Here is an 18888-nt window from a genome sequence, read left to right as displayed (position 1 = left end):
CAACCATTCAGGACAGCTGGAAAACTATGTTCTTTATCTTCTATCTATCTATCTTATTCTTTATTGTTTTATTTTTCTGTCTATAATAATAGTAGCATGTGGGGTCCTTGACATGAAATAGTTTGAGCACCACTGATATAGAAACTTATTATATTGCAGAAAACTGTGGCGATTTAGATTTAGAACATTAGTGGAATCTGGTCTCAGCTCTCAGTGGGTTAAATAGCGCCTCTCAGTCTGGTGCTAATGCCTCCATTGTTGTTGCCTGGGTAACTCCTCATGCCTGAGAGGAAGAGCAAAGAGGGTCTAGTCTGAGTGTCCATTAGCAAAGGCAGCATGTTGACTTTTATAAATATTGAATCAATGAAAAGTATTTACAAGAGCTTATGACTTCCAAAGGAACACACAAATGTTTTTTTCCATTTCCTTGAAAAGTAATGGTCATCCGTCCACCTGACAGCATCCATGGACACATCCATATCAAGCTCTACCAAAAATAAACAAAGCCACCGGAGCATCCATGACAAACAGAATTCCTTTTTGAGTGGTGCAACCACTCCTACAACCAGCAATGTCCGCGTACACCTATGTATGTGTTCACCTATGTATGTGTACACCTATGTATGTGTTCACCTATGTATGTGTTCACCTAGCTCTTCTACTGCTTTGATTCTGCTCTGCAGTAAGGCTATGTGACTATCAGTATTAAATCTCAAATCGAAATCAGACCAGCCTCTCCTCTTTTGTGGAAATCTCACGAACGTTTGACCTACTCACCAATACAAAGACGGGTTGTGTCAATAGAAAGACTACTTTCCTTAGTGGACGCACTCTGAGCCCCCCCCCCCACCACACGTATAAACGGTACTTTTTGGCCAGAATTTGCCGATATTGCCCAGAGAACTGCCTCATAGAGAATATTTTTCCTCCGGTGAAAAAAAATCCCTTTCTGGCCAAAAAGTACCGTTTATACGTGTGGTGGGGGGCTCAGAGTGCTTCCACTAAGGAAAGTAGGCTTTCTATTGACACAACCCGTCTTTGTATTGGTGAGTAGGTCAAACGTTTGTGAGATTTCCACAAAAGAGGAGAGGCTGGTCTGATTTAGATTTGAGATTTAATACTGATAGTCACATAGCCTTATTGCAGGGCAGAATGGAAGCAGTAGAAGGCTATGGACCAGAGCTAGTGTTCACCTATGTATGAGTACCAGTAGGGGCGCTGTTGTGCCATGCAGAAACAGAGAGAGAGAGAGACAGTGCTGCACTGTTGCCTGCTAATGAGAGAGAGAGAGAGAGAGAGAGAGAGGAGGGGGAGGGGGAGGGGGGAGAGAGAGGGGAGTTGCACCACTCGGTTCACACGGGTGTGATTTTTTTATTTACAAGGTACACCAACGTTTCCAACATGACTCTGACTCTGATGAAGATGTCACTTTGGCTTCCATGATGAGGAGGACGCAAAGGGCATTTATTTGTCCATGACACTCCAGCGCTTTATTCTTTTTTGTCTGCTGATGTGTCCCTGTGTGTCTCCTGACTGCGCTGATGTGTCCCTGTGTGTCTCCTGACTGCGCTGATGTGTCCCTGTGTGTCTCCTGACTGCGCTGATGTGTCCCTGTGTGTCTCCTGACTGCGCTGATGTGTCCCTGTGTGTCTCCTGACTGCGCTGATGTGTCCCTGTGTGTCTCCTGACTGCGCTGATGTGTCCCTGTGTGTCTCCTGACTGCGCTGATGTGTCCCTGTGTGTCTCCTGACTGCGCTGATGTGTCCCTGTGTGTCTCCTGACTGCGCTGATGTGTCCCTGTGTGTCTCCTGACTGCGCTGATGTGTCCCTGTGTGTCTCCTGACTGCGCTGATGTGTACGGCTACTATTTCTTCTCTATTAAAAGAGCTCTGCCACTCAGTTTAATAAGATGGCAGTTTGAAGAGCTCAGAGGTTCAATGTTCGGTTGTATTGAAACTATATAGACAGATAGTTCTGGCATCCCCGTCCACATGATCGATGGTCAAATATGACTCCACTACAAAGTGAAAGTTGCTCTCTCAGATTTGTACTTGAGTTAGTGGAGTAGCCTACTTACTTATGAAAAAGCATTTTGAATATTCCAAAGTACGTGCTTTTGAATATACAAAAGTACAAATCAAAATTTTTATTATTATTTACAATAATAATACAGACATTTTCAAAAATATATCAATAATAATGATCAACAAGCAAGGTCACAAGGTGTAACATGAGAACATTGTGTGAGCTTATAGATCCCTGATTTTCACTATTTTGAAATTATTAAGTATTAATTCATTAAATTATTATTATTTGTCTGGCCGAAGGCATTTTCAGCATGTAACCAAGTGTAAAACCAGCCATTATGATGACATCAAGGCCCGCCAAAATACATTTTTAGTCAACTAAATCAACTGTAGATTTAGTCGACTAAAATCTTATGACATTTAGTTGACTAAAACTAACCAACACTAAAACATGTCAGATGACTAAAATATGACTAAAACTAAATAAATGTTTATTCAAAAGACTATATGACTAAACTAAAAGTCAAGATTTGCTGTCAAAAATCAACACTAGACTGTCGTATACAAGCAGCCACTCTGGTCGGAGGCACAGTTACCATAGAAACATCTTTCTGCCCTGCTGCTCTTCTGAAAAGACCAACAAGATGAGGATATGAGAGAGAGAGAGGATTTCAAAACACACACACCTTGGATGACTTCTGCATTTCCATATCTATGCTTCTTTCAATGATTCAGATGTCAGTGCTGTGTTGTTATTGCTGGCACGGACGGAAAGGAAGAGGGGTATTTAGTAATTCAGCCATTCCAAAACCCATATGGTCTTACCGAAATAATTGGCACAACATTAACCCATTCTGACCTGAGATCAGATTCATACGAGGTTTCCACTGGACACACACTGGTCTGATTAACCCATTCTGACCTGAGATCAGATTCTAGAAATGTCAGTCGCTCTTCGATTTTTTCAAAAATAGCAGACCTACAAGCTCGTATCGCGCCACTCGGTGGCGCGATATGAGCTTGTAGATCTGCTATTTTTCAATAGCTAAAGCATAACATGATGCTGACACCAAAATGGGTGCCCGTTCAGAATGGGTTAACCCTGGCCTAACATTATGTAGGCAAATATAAAATTAAATCAATACAGAATAAAAATGTAAAAAATAAAGCTAATATTCAACCTTACAGGCTCAATGTAGATCTGCTACTGTCAAATAAAAATCTTCTCGTGATTAAGTGAAAAGTAGAGCGTCACTCACTCGCTCATCCCCTCGATTCCCCTGGTTCACGGAAGTAATTTCTCTATGGAGATCTTAACATTGTCTACTATATAATTTGCATTGTGGTCCAAAAACAAACAAGCTGTCTCTGCGTTATTGTCAGCGAGGTGTCTCTGTATCGTTTGCGACAGTCAGTCACTCATATATGATACAGTCTGTTGAAAATGTAAGTAGCAGTAACATTTTCTCTCAGTCAGTTGATTCTTCATATCCATATGAGTGAAGCGGCCTGGATGATATTTCTCAAGCACAGTTCTTATATGAGGCAATCTAAAATCCCCTTATGGGGATTACAATGCAAATAAAAAGTCCTTGAACCCGTTGGATTTGCGCCCTCTACCGATATTGACGTCAGACTTCAGTGCTCTATTCAGTGCTCCGCTTAAGGAGGTTATTAACCGAACCGAACCAAAAGTGTCAACACTACTACTGGGGCAAAAATAAATGAATATGAGGCTTGTTTCTGTGCCTTTTAGGAACACGATGGCCTAGATGAGAATAATGCACAGAGAGCAATGTGCATGGTGATGGGGGAACATTGTGTTCTTTTGGGCTGAGGTTGAAATCCAGGAATCCCTGGAGAGCCGCGTTGCACTGTTCCAAGCAGTGCAGCCAGGCCAGGCCGGGCCGGGCAGGCAGACAGGCCCGTGTGCTGCGGGGGCTGGGCCCGAGTGCCAAGGCCCGGCCCGGGCAGGAGAGGTGGTGCTGGACATGGAAGAGGACAGCGCGTTAAGCTGTGAAAATAAGCTCATTTAAGGCGGGAGCGAGCGTCCTTTGTTTAGGCAAGCACAATGATTTAATACATTTCATGGATACACCTTGAAGCTGTTCTTTGGCTTTTTGTTGCCTGCGGGGGAGCAAGGCAAGCAAAGGCGGGCATCGTTTTTTTGGCACTGCCAGGGTGTGTGTGTGCGTGTGCGTGTGCGTGTGTGTGTGCGTGTGCCAGGCAGCGCTTGGTGCCCTATAGGCTACAGCCCTGTAATGCCTGTGCATTAATCCGAGCCTATAGTTGGTTGCCTGCATACAGTATGTGTGACCATGGCCATGATATCTTCTGGCATTCCTGCTTCATATTTTATCGTAAAACACTAACCAGTAAGACGACCCTGAGGCTGAGAAGCCGCCTGCACACATGGCGCTTTGGCATGGTGCTTTGGCATGGCAGTCAGATCAACATATGGAATGAATTCTGTACTGGCCATATATGGAGCGTGTTTTGAGTGTACAGGGTTTGATGAGGTCTGGCCATTATATGGAGCGTGTTTTGAGTGTACAGGTTTTGATGAGGTCTGGCCATGTATGGAGCGTGTTTTGAGTGTACAGGTTTTGATGAGGTCTGGCCATGTATGGAGCGTGTTTTGAGTGTACAGGTTTTGATGAGGTCTGGCCATGTATGGAGCGTGTTTTGAGTGTACAGGGTTTGATGAGGTCTGGCCATATATGGAGCATGTCTTGAGTGTACAGGGTTTGATGAGGTCTGGCCATTATATGGAGCGTGTTTTGAGTGTACAGGGTTTGATGAGGTCTGGCCATGTATGGAGCGTGTTTTGAGTGTACAGGTTTTGATGAGGTCTGGCCATGTATGGAGCGTGTTTTGAGTGTACAGGGTTTGATGAGGTCTGGCCATATATGGAGCATGTCTTGAGTGTACAGGGTTTGATGAGGTCTGGCCATTATATGGAGCGTGTTTTGAGTGTACAGGGTTTGATGAGGTCTGGCCATTATATGGAGCGTGTTTTGAGTGTACAGGGTTTGATGAGGTCTGGCCATTATATGGAGCATGTTTTGAGTGTACAGGTTTTGATGAGGTCTGGCCATTATATGGAGCATGTTTTGAGTGTACAGGGTTTGATGAGGTCTGGCCATGTATGGAGCATGTCTTGAGTGCACAGCGTTTGATGAAGTCAGATCAACATTATGGAATGTCAGAACAGGTCAGCTCCATATATGGAGATCCAAGGGTGGCAGGGAGGGCAGTGTCTTGAGTGTACAGGGTTTGATGAGGGCCCAGGTACGGCCCGGCCTTTACGTTTTGGGGGCCTGTTGAGAACTCAAGGCATGACCATATATGGAGGTATGACGTGACACACGGAAAATGCAGGTTTTCATAGTAAATGCTACCTACGGTCGCAATTGGATATTGTCGGGAGTGGAGGCGCTTTGATGTTGACTTCAAAGCTCTCTTCGGTGCCATAACTGATCAATGCCACTAACCCTACAATGTAAGCATTCAATATTTATGTTTTAACCCATTCTGACCGGGCACCCATTTTGGTGTCAGCATCATGTTATGCTTTAGCTATTGAAAAATAGCAGATCTACAAGCTCATATCGCGCCACCGAGTGGCGCGATACGAGCTTGTAGGTCTGCTATTTTTGAAAAATCGAAGAGCGACTGACATTTTTAGAATCTGATCTCAGGTCAGAATGGGTTCATCAGACCCAGTGTTTGTCCGGTGGAAACCTCGTATGAATCTGATCTCAGGTCAGAATGTTTTAAAGTACAGGCTGATACACAGCAGAGCCCACCAGCGCCGCGAGGCCTGCCATAAACAATGAGCGTTAGAAGCTGATGTATGAGGTGTGTGGCACTGTGTGCATATGGTTTTAGAGTGTATGAGGTGTGTGGCACTGTGTGCATATGGTTTTAGAGTGTATGAGGTGTGTGGCACTGTGTGCATATGCTTTTAGAGTGCATCTGGATTACTGCCGTGCCAAAAGCAGTGCCAGCTGCCAGCTCATGTTGAACAATATGTTTCCTTCTGAGCAGTGCAATTATAGAGAACATGTATCACATTTATCGGTGTTTAGATACATTTTGATTAAATAGTTGCATATATCATAGAACAGTGGTTCTCAAACCTTTTTAATTTAAAAAGGACCGCCCAGTTTGGTATGCATTTGGCCATGCGTTTTCCTCCCTCTATACAGTTTGTTATAGTTGTGTTTGTTATTAAATAAGCCACTCATGTATTAATAACTCTTTGCCAATGATTTTAAGAATGAACAAGACGTGGTCCTATGAAAGGCGTTGCAGTCAGTAAGACTCTACGTAGCACGGCACAAACTACATTTCGTCAAAACAATTGGAACATATTTAGGCAGGCTGCAGTCATGTAGGTAGGAAGGGAGCTTTATAAACAAGTAAAATAATTTTAAAATCAATCCTAAAAAACAACCGGAAGCATTGTTCATTGTAAGTGACAACTTGTGTGGGCTGAGCACCAGCATCAAACTGATTGTATGCTTAATTGAGGTTACACAGGTCACAGTCAATACGGTATTGATTTGCAAAGTCTATTCGCTTGGATTGTTAGTTTATGGAACAGAATGAGGACTCATTAAGATATGAAAGGAGTAATACGCAGTCACAGGGGTTGTGTTTCTCTAGGATCCACGAGACTAGACTTTAGTTACGCTTGTACGCTAGAAGCAATAACTCCCCCTGATAAGTGATAACCAGCTGAACCTCTCACTCAGAGCGATGTGGACCAGCCTGGTCATAATAAGCTAATGTAATAGCGCTGAAGCTCGCTCTTTTTTGCATTGCATTGGATTGATGCCATCAAGTAAATGTTGTTGTACAATTCAGTGACAAAATAAAATCATCCATCCATCCATCCATCCATAGCAGAGAATACACTTCCATTCCTCCATCCATCTTCAGCTGCTTAACACAGAGGTATAGAAGTTCCACTAGGGGACCTAATCGAATTAATTCATTGAGAAGCAGGTTCTTGTCAAGCTTCTCACCCTATCCCACCGTAAGGGAGATATACCAGCCACCCGCCTGAGAAAATGCATTTTATTTGGCCACTTATTATATGCACAATATCATTCTCTTTTGGTCATCATGATCCATATTTCATGACCGTTAGGTCGGTGTGGTATGAGAGAAGATTGACCACTAGATAGAGCGCTTTTCAATGCTATTGCTTGGCGTGCGCATGTGCGCACGTGCGTGCGTGCGTGCGTGCGTGCGTTCGAATGAAAAGTATATTTAAAGGAGCCTATTTGAACTAATTGAAGGAGGCAGGCCTACCCCCCCCCCACCCCCCCCTTCTCGCCCTCCACCAGCTCCAAATTATAATCAGCATGTCCTCCTCTATTATTTGGTCTTTATAGGACAGTGGAGTGGTTGAGGTCGCACCACGTTATTAGATGTATAGCCGGAGGGTGATCTTTTACACGTAGTAATCATGCCTTTAATATTAAAGACCCAGCGAGTCTCCGTGATACGGGATGTAATTTGTCCCTTTTTTAACCCATTCTGACCGGGCACCCATTTTGGTGTCGGCATCATGTCATGCTTTAGCTATTTAAAAATAGCAGATCTACAAGCTCGTATCGCGCCACCGAGTGGCGCGATACGAGCTTGTAGGTCTGCTATTTTTTGAAAAATCGAAGAACGACTGACATTTTTAGAATCTGATCTCAGGTCAGAATGGGTTTAATCAGACCAGTGTGTGTCCGGCAGAAAACCTCGTATGAATCTGATCTCAGGTCAGATTGGGTTAATAAGACCCAGCGAGTCTCCGTGATACGGGATGTAATTTGTCCCTTTTTTAAAGAGCGAGTGGCTACACTCTCCTCTCGCACCCAAACGGGACACTTCATTCCTGCCCCTTTTTACTCTCTCTCTTTCCCGCAGGGATGGATATTATTGAATTGTGACGAGATTGACGAGTTGTCAGTGTGTGTGTGTGTGTGTGTGTGTGTGTGTGTGTGTGTGTGTGTGTGTGTGTGTGTGTGTGTGTGTGTGTGTGTGAGTGTGTGTGTGTGTGTGAGGGGGAGAGGGAGAGGGAGAGGGAGATAGATAGATCTGGGGTGGTTCCGAAGGGAATTAATTTATTAAACAAGCCGTTGTTCACGTGAGAACCAGCAGTGGTGGAAGAATTGTTCTGATTCAAGTAAAAGTAGCAAATACCACAAATATACTCTGTTACAAGTGAAAGGCCTCTATTCAAAACGTTTATTTGAGTAAAAGTACAAAAGTAATGCAATACCAACGTATGTGCAATACTAACGTAGGCCTACTATCATTAGATTTTTTTTGGTCGGCATTTGATCTGCAGACAACCGATTTCTCCCGTTTTCAGGGGATTTGTTTTTCATTACACCAAAGAAATGATTCTCCATCTCATCGATTCGTTTTTACACTGAACGTAACGATGCCCTGTAGCTCTCTACTAATATGTTTCACGAAACAGAGCCTGTGGCATTTAATTAGTTCCTTCAAACTTAGAAACACTTCACCAATGTCAGCCTGCCCCCAATTCTCTTCCCACGAAGACGCCTGCGTGCCATGGACTCATTGAAACAGCCTAAAATAAATAAAGAAGTAAATGCAGTACGAAGCAGTTTGAAGGTCTCATATTATACGATACAGTAGCTGCATAGCACATAACAATGAGCAATGTCTACTACTAACAATGGACAGCTTAATACTGTACATTTCTGGGGACATTTATGGATGGTGTTCCAGCAGGGCCACAATAAAACTCCCCCGGGGGCCAAATTATTTTTGTCCCACAGGCCGCCGGTTGAATATCACTGTGACATTCATCCTCATCTCCCACACTGCATGTTCTATTCTATGTGAGAGCTGCATGTAACCGACCCGTACTATCATTTCACTGTGGTTCTCAAAGTGGGCTCCGGGGACCCTCAGGGGGTCCCTTTGCGAGTGTTCAAATGGACTCTTATGCAGGTCTGTGACTCTGAGAGCGTACACATGGAACCAAATGGACCCGTGTCTAAGTGTCCACCTGATCCCATTTGCTCTCCTCTCAGAGTGAAGCCATTTGAGAACCACTGTTTTAGAATGCAGAATCCTGTAACTTCTAAACGCCCAAAAGCACTGAGTCATGACTTCCTGTATCTGAACTCTATCCATTTCCCTTTCCTTCATTTCCATCCTCTCCTCTCCTCTCCTCTCCTCTCCTCTCCTCTCCTCTCCTCTCCTCTCCTCTCCTCTCCTCTCCTCTCCTCTCCTCTCCTCTCCTCTCCTCTCCTCTCCTCTCCTCTCCTCTCCTCTCCTCTCCTCTCCTCTCCTCTCCTCTCCTCTCCTCTCCTCTCCTCTCCTCTCCTCTCCTTTGCCTGCGCCCCTCCTGTCTCAAAATGGCGGTGGCTGACAGTGACTTTGCATCCAAAATGAAAAACAGGCAGACGGGCGCGTCGGGCAGTGGCGGCGGCGGCGGCGGCGTGAACATGACCAAGAGCACGAGTGTCAGCGGCGACATGTGCAACGCGGAGAAGACGGACGGCAGCCAGTCGGACACGGCCGTGGGCAGCACGGTAGGGAGCGACGGCGCCATGGACAAGAAGAGGCGCTCCAGCATCGGTGCCAAAATGCACGCCATCGTTGGCTTGTCCCGGAAGAGCAGGAGCACCTCTCAGCTCAGCCAAACAGGTACGGCCCTCACCGCAGAGCAGCGCCGCTGAGCCCAGTGGGTCCCAACCTTTACCTTACCTCACCGCAGAGCAGCGCCGCTGAGCCCAGTGGGTCCCAACCTTTACTTTACCTCACCGCAGCGCCGTGGGGCCCAGTGGGTCCCAACCTTTACCTTACCTTACCTCACCGCAGCGCCGTGGGGCCCAGTGGGTCCCAACCTTTACCTTACCTTACCTCACCGCAGCGCCGTGGGGCCCAGTGGGTCCCAACCTTTACCTTACCTTACCTCACCGCAGCGCCGTGGGGCCCAGTGGGTCCCAACCTTTACCTTACCTTACCTCACCGCAGCGCCGTGGCGCCCAGTGGGTCCCAACCTTTACTAAACCTCACCGCAGCGCCGCTGAGCCCAGTGGGTCCCAACCTTTACCTTACCTCACCGCAGCGCCGCTGAGCCCAGTGGGTCCCAACCTTTACCTTACCTCACCGCAGAGCAGCGCCGCTGAGCCCAGTGGGTCCCAACCTTTACTTTACCTCACCGCAGCGCCGCTGAGCCCAGTGGGTCCCAACCTTTACTTTACCTCACCGCAGCGCCGCTGAGCCCAGTGGGTCCCAACCTTTACTTTACCTCACCGCAGCGCCGTGGGGCCCAGTGGGTCCCAACCTTTACTTTACCTCACCGCAGCGCCGCTGAGCCCAGTGGGTCCCAACCTTTACTTTACCTCACCGCAGCGCCGTGGGGCCCAGTGGGTCCCAACCTTTACTTTACCTCACCGCAGCGCCGTGGGGCCCAGTGGGTCCCAACCTTTACTTTACCTCACTGCAGCGCCGTGGGGCCCAGTGGGTCCCAACCTTTACTTTACCTCACCGCAGCGCCGTGGGGCCCAGTGGGTCCCAACCTTTACCTTACCTCACCGCAGCGCCGTGGGGCCCAGTGGGTCCCAACCTTTACCTTACCTCACCGCAGCGCCGTGGGGCCCAGTGGGTCCCAACCTTTACTTTACCTCACCGCAGCGCCACTGAGCCCAGTGGGTCCCAACCTTTACCTTACCTCACCGCAGCGCCACTGAGCCCAGTGGGTCCCAACCTTTACTCTGCTTTTCACCCCTCTTCTTCCTACATCTGATCTGACACAAGCTGATCGAGACACACCTGACCTGGCAGAGCTGCGGGGCCAGGCCGGCTGCTGCTCTGTGCGGTATATATATAAGCCACTGTTTATAGACAAAATAACGCAGTTTGGGCTGCATTTTGATTGGTCAGAGAGAGGTGTAGCATTCGCCAGCAAAATGTCTGCAAAGAGAGCGAAAACAATCGCCTTTTTTTTTGTGCAAAATTCACACTTTCGCCACTGATGTGAAAGCTTGCATTGACTTTATGAGGTTAAGACAAAAAAGTAAAATGATTCATTCGCCAGTGTGTATTAAAGCACCTTAGGACTAAACAATTTCAGAAGACTTAAATAGGACTAAGACTAAATCAAAATCTGCTTAAAAAATAACCCTGGTGGACAACCCTCCCCCACCCCCCACCCCCCCCCCCCCCACACACACACACACACAATACCCAGCCCAGTGTGATTGAGCTCCAGGTTGGGAAACACTGTGCTGAGCGAGACATCACATACTTTGTGCACGTCTGTCCTTCAGTCTTCACTCTACTGTAGTACTGAGTGTACTGTAGTACTGTATGTAGTACTGTACGTAGTACTGTATGTAGTACTGTATACGCTGTCTCTGCTGCTGAACATCATGAGTTGTAACTGTAACTGCTTTATCTTCTCCCTCCTCCAGTCTCTACTTTCCTCCAGTCGTCGTCCCACAGAACTCAGACTACTTATTTTTCTTTGCCGTTATTAATTATTAATTATTATGTCTATATTGCCATAATGTTACAATTCAGAAGTTTAAGGGTGAATGGGGAGGTGGAAACATCATGTTGGCAAGGTGAAAGTCATGGATTTCATGTGACTACCTAATAATTGTGAAGTTGCGCGGGATTCACCGTGGTTCCAATAAGGTGCTGAAAACAGTGTTTTGTTTTTTTCTACAGAGTGATCTCCAGGAATGTGAACAACAGTGGCTCTGTTATCTCCTTTCCTTTCCTTTCCTAGGTTACAGGGTTCCTGTGATACCGTATACTGTCTGTATGTCTCTCTCTCTCTCTCTTTTTAATTATTTTCTCCATCTGTTGTCATGGCACCACTCCCACAGTGTCTTTGTGACTGCTGTTTGAAGAAGTAATCACAAATATTATACTGTAGTTATATATATATATTTTAAATCATTTCAGTTCACTTTGTAACTGTAATATGTAGCTTTGCTGTCCCCGCGCTGCTATAACCTCCTTCACCTGCTGCAACTGTTCCTTTTTTTTTTGCCACATTCTAGTTAATTAGAATGTGATGTTTGTGACCTGCCGTGGGGCATATCACATCACGTGAGCATACTGTACGCTGTGTGCAGAAAGTACAGTAGCATGTCACTTCAAAAGCACGTGAGCCTTATGTCGTATGTGTGTGTGTGTGCGCTGCTGTACTGTACAGTACAACCATTGTATATATTTTTTTAGTTCAGCATGTACCAAATGTGTGAAAGATTCACGTGTGAAAAGGGGAATGTCTCCCATATTGACGTCAAGCAGTCCACTACATGCGGTTTCTTTAGCCTTATTGCGGTTTGTTGGCGTTTGTATGTGTACTATGTATTGTATTGTACTGTATGTCTGTGCGTCAGAAGGGAAAGCTGTGAATGGAAATTGTCTCTTGTATTGAAGAGCAGTCTGCTGTCTCTTTAGCTGGTTTTGTTGTACTGTAAATTGCTTTACAGCAAAGCACTTCTGGACTTACTGTATATAACAGGACTATAATCAGGCTACCATTTTCCTTCATTATTGGTTTTGTTTTGTCACTTTTTTTCTCTCTCTCTCTCTCCAATCCACCGGTCTGACTCTTGTCAGCTGTGTTTAACCCATTCTGAACGGGAACCCATTTTGGTGTCAGCATCATGTTATGCTTTAGCTATTGAAAAACAGCAGATCTACAAGCTCATAGCGCGCCACTCGGTGGCGCGCTATGAGCTTGTAGGTCTGCTATTTTTTGAAAAATCGTGAAAATGGGGCACAAACCTTGGAATATTCTTTCAGAGTGACCGATTTTAACTCAAATCTTTGCTTCTGGGGGTGACCCTGGAAAAACATATTTTGAGATGGGGGGTCCGCGGCCAATTACATATAATTCTTAGAGTCCTTGACATGAAATATTGAGTGATATAGGCCTAGAAACATAGGTATTTCAGAAAACTGTCAGGATTTAGAAGGCTTTTTTTATTTCGATGTCCGGCCTAAATGGGTTAATAGCTATTGGACGAGGCTGGAGTGTCATTACTTAGTGTGAAAAGCGTCCCAGCGGGTGGCCTGTCTTGGTGGTACACACTGGCAAATTGAGTTGTTGCTCTACTTGTTGTGGAGGTCAGTCCATCCACGGCGGCGCTCAGACGACGTGGCAGGCACTCCGCCAGGCAGGCAGGCAGGCAGGCAGCGGCGCTCAGACGTGGCAGGCACTCCGCCAGGCAGGCAGGCAGGCAGGCAGCAGAGACGTGGCAGGCACTCCGCCAGGCAGGCAGGCAGGCAGGCAGGCAGCGGCGCTCAGACGTGGCAGGCACTCCGCCAGGCAGGCAGGCAGGCAGGCAGCAGCGCCTATTCATTCAGTCCATCCACGGCGGCGCTCAGACGACGTGGCAGGCACTCCGCCAGGCAGGCAGGCAGCAGCGCCTATTCATTTAGTCCATCCGCGGCGCTCAGACGACGTGGCAGGCACTCCGCCAGGCAGGCAGAGGCAGGCAGCAGCGCCTATTCATTTAGTCAGACGTGGCAGGCACTCCGCCAGGCAGGCAGGCAGGCAGCAGCGCCTATTCATTTAGTCTGTCGGCGCTGCTGTGTGACTGTCTGTCGCAGGCGGAACACCTTGTATCTCCACGTAAACCTGCAAAAAGTATTTAAATAACGGATCAGAACTCGTCGTGACTTAATGATCGCTTGTTGATTCTTGGCTGTTCTTGAATCGAAAGTGGTTGTTTTTTTATTTTTATTGAACCGATGAAAAGCATGAACAGGAGCTTGTTGTGACTAAATAATAACTGCTTTGGATCCACAGTGGAATGCAGTTTATTTTTCGTGAAAAGTTCCGGTTTGTGGACGACATGCTATAGGTTTCCACCCGACCGCGACGCTATATAACAACACCTCTCTTAACCCATTCTGACCGGGCACCCATTTTGGTGTTGGCATCATGTCGTGCTTTAGCTATTGAAAAATAGCAGATCTACAAGCTCATATCGCGCCACCGAGTGGCGCGATACGAGCTTGTAGGTCTGCTATTTTTGAAAAATCGTGAAAATGTGGCGCAAATTTGGATTTTTTCCAGAACGTTTTTAACTCAAATCTTTGCTTTTGGGGAGGTCTCTGGAACAACATATTTTCAGATGGGAGGGCGGAGGCATATTACATTACACTTTGGGGTCCTTGACATGAAATATTAACCACCATGGATATAGAAACATGAGGTTTTTCAGAAAAAAATAATAATTTAAATGACATTTTCACACAAAAAGGCAGGCCTAAATGGGTTAATGTGGCCAGTAATCACGGCGTGTTGTTCCTCCATCAGTGCTGTGTGTGGAGGATAAAGGGATTGGAGAGGAGGTGGTGATGAGGGACTGATGTACAGAGAGACCCTAAGCCGGGGGATGAGGAGCGTGGCTCACGTGGGCTCACGTTTTGATGACCGGCACATGCCTTTGGCTTATCCTACATATCGTCGCTATGTCTCTCAGGTGGACAGTATTATGTGCTTTTCAGGGAATCAAAGGATCCGAATCCACAGACAATAACTAAAACCAATTTCACTTTCACTATTCTATATGACTGCATGTGTACATGACTTGAATTTAATCCATTTGACTTTTCTGATGATACCACCACGTCTCATACACTGTGTATGACTTCTCTCGAATCTGTCGAACAGCACCTGATAAAGGCATGTTATAGTCTCAACATGGCTGGAATTGTTATTTTACCGATCCATTCATCGCGATAGATGGATGTCAGATACCCAAAATGGCACTATTCATTCTCAGAATAAACTTTACATTATTATTGGGTTTTTCCGAAGAGTTTTGCCACCTGCGTTCACTCCATCGCCCCACAAATACGGCATTTCCGACTCCTCCAACCATCTCAATGGCTCTGGTATCAAATTGTATTTATTTATAGTTATGCTTTGATACATAATGTGTCTCTGCCATTTCCTAATTTCTGGCGATAGGTCAATGGACAAAGTGTTTGCTATCTTTCATCCATGAATTAATTGCCATCTGTTTGAGTGTTAATTAATTAATGACACACGGGAAAAGGTACAGTTCACTGTTTCTGGTGTGGTACAGCAGGGGGATTATCAGCATCTCTCCTTATTATCTCGTTGAAATAATTTGTACCAAAAGTGCATGAATCTTATAATGACTGTAAACCAACAGTTTGACCTCTTCAGTTGTCTGATTGACTGCAACATTTGAAATCCAACAGCTTTGTTGCTTTGTTGAAGTATATGCATCCATTTTAAATGAGGAGAATGCAGGTACATTACTGTAGCCGCACACTTTACACCATTTAGCTGTCATTTCAGCTTCCATGAGGTATGTGTATATTATATTGCAGGAGGAAAGTTACAGTGTCAAATGGGACGTTGGGTTGTGAAAAAATAACAGAAAACAACATACCGCATCTTGCTTGCGGTTTTTCACGTTTTCGTTTTGAGAAAGCCTCTCCACGGCCTCACACAATCACAGACTGTGCACGTAGTACTGTATATTGTACTGTACACCTTAACCCATTCTGACCTGAGATCAGATTCATTCGAGGTTTCCGCCGGACACACACTGGTCTGATTAACCCATTCTGACCTGAGATCAGATTAAAAAAAATGTCAGTCGTTCTTCGATTTTTCAAAAAATAGCAGACCTACAAGCTCGTATCGCGCCACTCGGTGGCGCGATATGAGCTTGTAGATCTGCTATTTTTAAATAGCTAAAGCATAACATGATGCCGACACCAAAATGGGTGCCCGGTCAGAATGGATTAAATACAGTCAAGAGCATGAAGAGCACATCAATATTTTACTGTAGATGCACTCTAGGAGCATCGGAGGGTAGCTTGTGAAGGCTCGCGTCTGTTTGTTGGTCAGTATCTGAAATGTGTGTGTTGGCTCTCTACCATTAGAGACACTGCCAAGCTTCCTCTCTCTGGCTTCTCCTGCTGTAGCTACTGTACTTACTCTTCGGCTTCTCCTGCTGTAGCTACTGTACTTCATCCATAGCGTTTCTTTCTGGCCACCGACTAGAGGCACGCATGCTTTCAAAAGGAAGGAGAGAGAGAGGTTACTTCAGTTCAGCCGTTCCCAACCTCCTCTGGATCAGACCGATCGACCGGTCACTTGTATAAAAATGTCAAAGAAATCGAGCAGCCGAACATGAGGCAGTCAAAAGCCAAAGCGTGTTTGAGACAGTGATTGAGAGATATTATTATTATTATTTGTTATTACAATTATTACTTGTAATAATAATATTTGGCCCATGCACGGGTCGGTTATTGCCTGCTTTAACCCATTCTGAACGGGGACCCATTTTGGTGTTAGCATCATGTTATGCTTTTAGCTATTGAAAAATAGCAGATCTACAAGCTCATAGCGCGCCACCGAGTGGCGCGCTATGAGCTTGTAGGTCTGCTATTTTTGAAAAAATCGAAGAACGACTGACATTTTTATAGAATCTGATCTCAGGTCAGAATGGGTTAATCAGACACAGTGTGTGTCCAGTGGAAACCCTCGTATGAATCTGATCTCAGGTCAGAATGGCCAAGAGGCATCCTCCAGACACTGTGGCTTTGAGAGACAGAGGTTTGTGAGCTGGGTGAGCCAGTCCACCTTCTGTTTACTGGAATGAACACTCACACGCATGCACATGCACATGCACATGCACATGCACATGCACATGCACATGCACATGCACATGCACATGCACATGCACATGCACATGCACATGCACATGCACATGCACATGCACATGCACATGCACATGCACACGCACACGCACACGCACACGCACACGCACATACACACACACGCACACACCACCTCTCAGATCCTCTTAATGAACGGGTGTCCATGTCCTGTGTCTCAGTTCAAAAGGTGTGGGCGTGCATGTTTGTGTGTGCGTGTGGGCGTGTGTGTGTGTGTGTGTGTGTGTGTGTGTGTGTGTGTGTGTGTGTGTGTGTGTGTCGGCGATGACGAGGATGAAAACAGAGTGTCTGTCAGAGTTGCGCTGGTCTTCATGATCACTCTATTGATTTATGAAGGTCGATGGTCCCACTCAGCACTCTTAAAGTCTACTCATTACGTTCTGACCTCAGTCCTATTCCCAGTGGTGAACAGTAATGAAGTACATTTACTTGAGTGTGGTTGTTTAGTAACAACTTTGAGGTACTTTTACTTTACTTAAGTATTGTATTCTTTTTTTGGTATGTTTACGTTATACTTCACTATTCCGCCTACTATAACGCCTCAGAGGGAAATCTACTTTTTATGTACTCCACTGCAATTATTTGCCAGTTATATGCAGTAACCGAATATTGATTATCCCATTTAGGCCTGACGTCGAAATAATTAAAAAAAAAGTCTTCTGAAAGAATATATGTTCAAAGATTTGTGCCGCATTTTCAACGATTTTTCAAAAATAGCAGACCTACAAGCTCGTAGCGCGCCACTCGGTGGCGCGCTATGAGCTTGTAGATCTGCTATTTTTCAATAGTTAAAACACCAAAAGGGGTTCCCGTACAGAATGGGTTATATTCCAAGGCACCTGGTATAATGGACTACCTTCATTGCCATAAGCAATGGAATCCTTTGTTTTCTTGATACTTTTGGATAATTGTCTCCACCAGGCCGAAGGCATGTGGGGAGAGTATGTTTTGCACTCCGTCCGTCCGTCCGTCCGTCCGTCCGTCCGTGTGTCCGTGTGTCCGTGAACAGCTAATCTCGGCCACCGTTAACCCGGTCGATGCCATATTTTGCACACACACTCCCTGGATGCCAACCATGAACCTCTGCCCCAAACTTTCCAGAACGGCCTGTTATAGCGCCACCAGGAGGCCGCTTTGTGCAAAACAAGTTTTTGCACAGTACACCTACAGATTTTGTCCAAACATCACACAAATTGGTACACAGTCTCTCTAGAGCCATTCAACGAAACGGGTCTTTCAGATTTATCAGACTCCATCCTGATTGGTTAAGATTGGCTTCCAAAGTTCACAGGAGTGCTCAGTTTCAAACAAAATGCTGCAAATCATGAACACATCGCGTGATTTCCGTGAAATTGTGCACCCACATTCCCACTAGGCCGAGGACAAAATGCCACATGAACAATTTCAACTCAGCCTCAAGGTGGCGCTATAACTGGCCGAAAAGTGTTTTTACCTCTAACTGCACGGATCTGTGGATAACCTGGTGGAGACCTGTGCCCGGAAGGGCACTTTTTCTAGTTTCTTTTCATTTCTTTATTAAGTAGCTGTGTAATAAACATGATAATCAGGGGTTTATTATTTCCCCTTGCATGGCAAATCTACAAGCTCACAGGGCGTCACATATTGCAACGCGATTTGAGATTGTAAATCAGACTAGACGGTATGTTTATATTCTGGTATACCTACTTCTACTTAAAGGGACACTTCACCCTTTTTGCTGACGTTTAGAAGCTTTAGAACACTTTCCTGGGGGGCTTTATGTGTGTAATATGTGGTTTTAGATATTTTAGATTGTAGCAGTGAGCCTGTTGTCTCTGATGTCATGGACACTGGGCTCACTTCCTTCCTGGACTAGATGTTGTCTCAGTAAGACAGCTCTCCCCCTATCCGCAAGGAGGAGCAGTGCACCAAAGAATTATGGGAATTGTAGTCCAGGAAGGTAGTGAGACCAGTGTCCATGACATCAGAGACAACAGGCTCACTGCTACAATCTAAAATATCTAAAACCACATATTACACACATAAATACCCCCAGGAAAGTGATCTAAAGCTTCTAAACGTCATTAACAAATATTTTTTTGCAAAAAGGGTGAAGTGTCCCTTTAAGGAAAAAAGGTAG

The 18888-nt window shown here is 45.6% G+C and overlaps 2 protein-coding genes across 2 annotated transcripts in view; both read left to right on the top strand.

The window, feature by feature from the left end:
* The window catches only part of fzd6 (frizzled class receptor 6), a 296006-nt gene extending 278831 nt beyond the window's left edge, over positions 1 to 17175 (top strand). The window contains exon 13 of the transcript XR_014569043.1: positions 17160 to 17175. The gene's annotated coding sequence lies outside the window, so the exon portion shown is untranslated. The remainder of the gene's footprint in view (positions 1 to 17159) is intronic.
* rims2a (regulating synaptic membrane exocytosis 2a) overlaps positions 1 to 18888 on the top strand; it is a gene marked incomplete at both ends in the record, with an annotated part of 244188 nt that overhangs the window by 196133 nt on the left and 29167 nt on the right. Inside the window, one exon of the mRNA XM_083762001.1 lies at positions 9445 to 9719. Within this exon, the coding sequence (XP_083618127.1) occupies positions 9445 to 9719 (275 nt within the window). The remainder of the gene's footprint in view (positions 1 to 9444; positions 9720 to 18888) is intronic.

The sequence above is a fragment of the Protomyctophum parallelum genome (assembly GCF_964188405.1).
Source record: "Protomyctophum parallelum genome assembly, chromosome: 3".
NCBI lineage: Eukaryota > Metazoa > Chordata > Actinopteri > Myctophiformes > Myctophidae > Protomyctophum > Protomyctophum parallelum.
The sequence above is the reverse complement of the archived record's forward strand: the minus strand, read 5'-3'. Positions and strand labels throughout refer to the sequence as shown.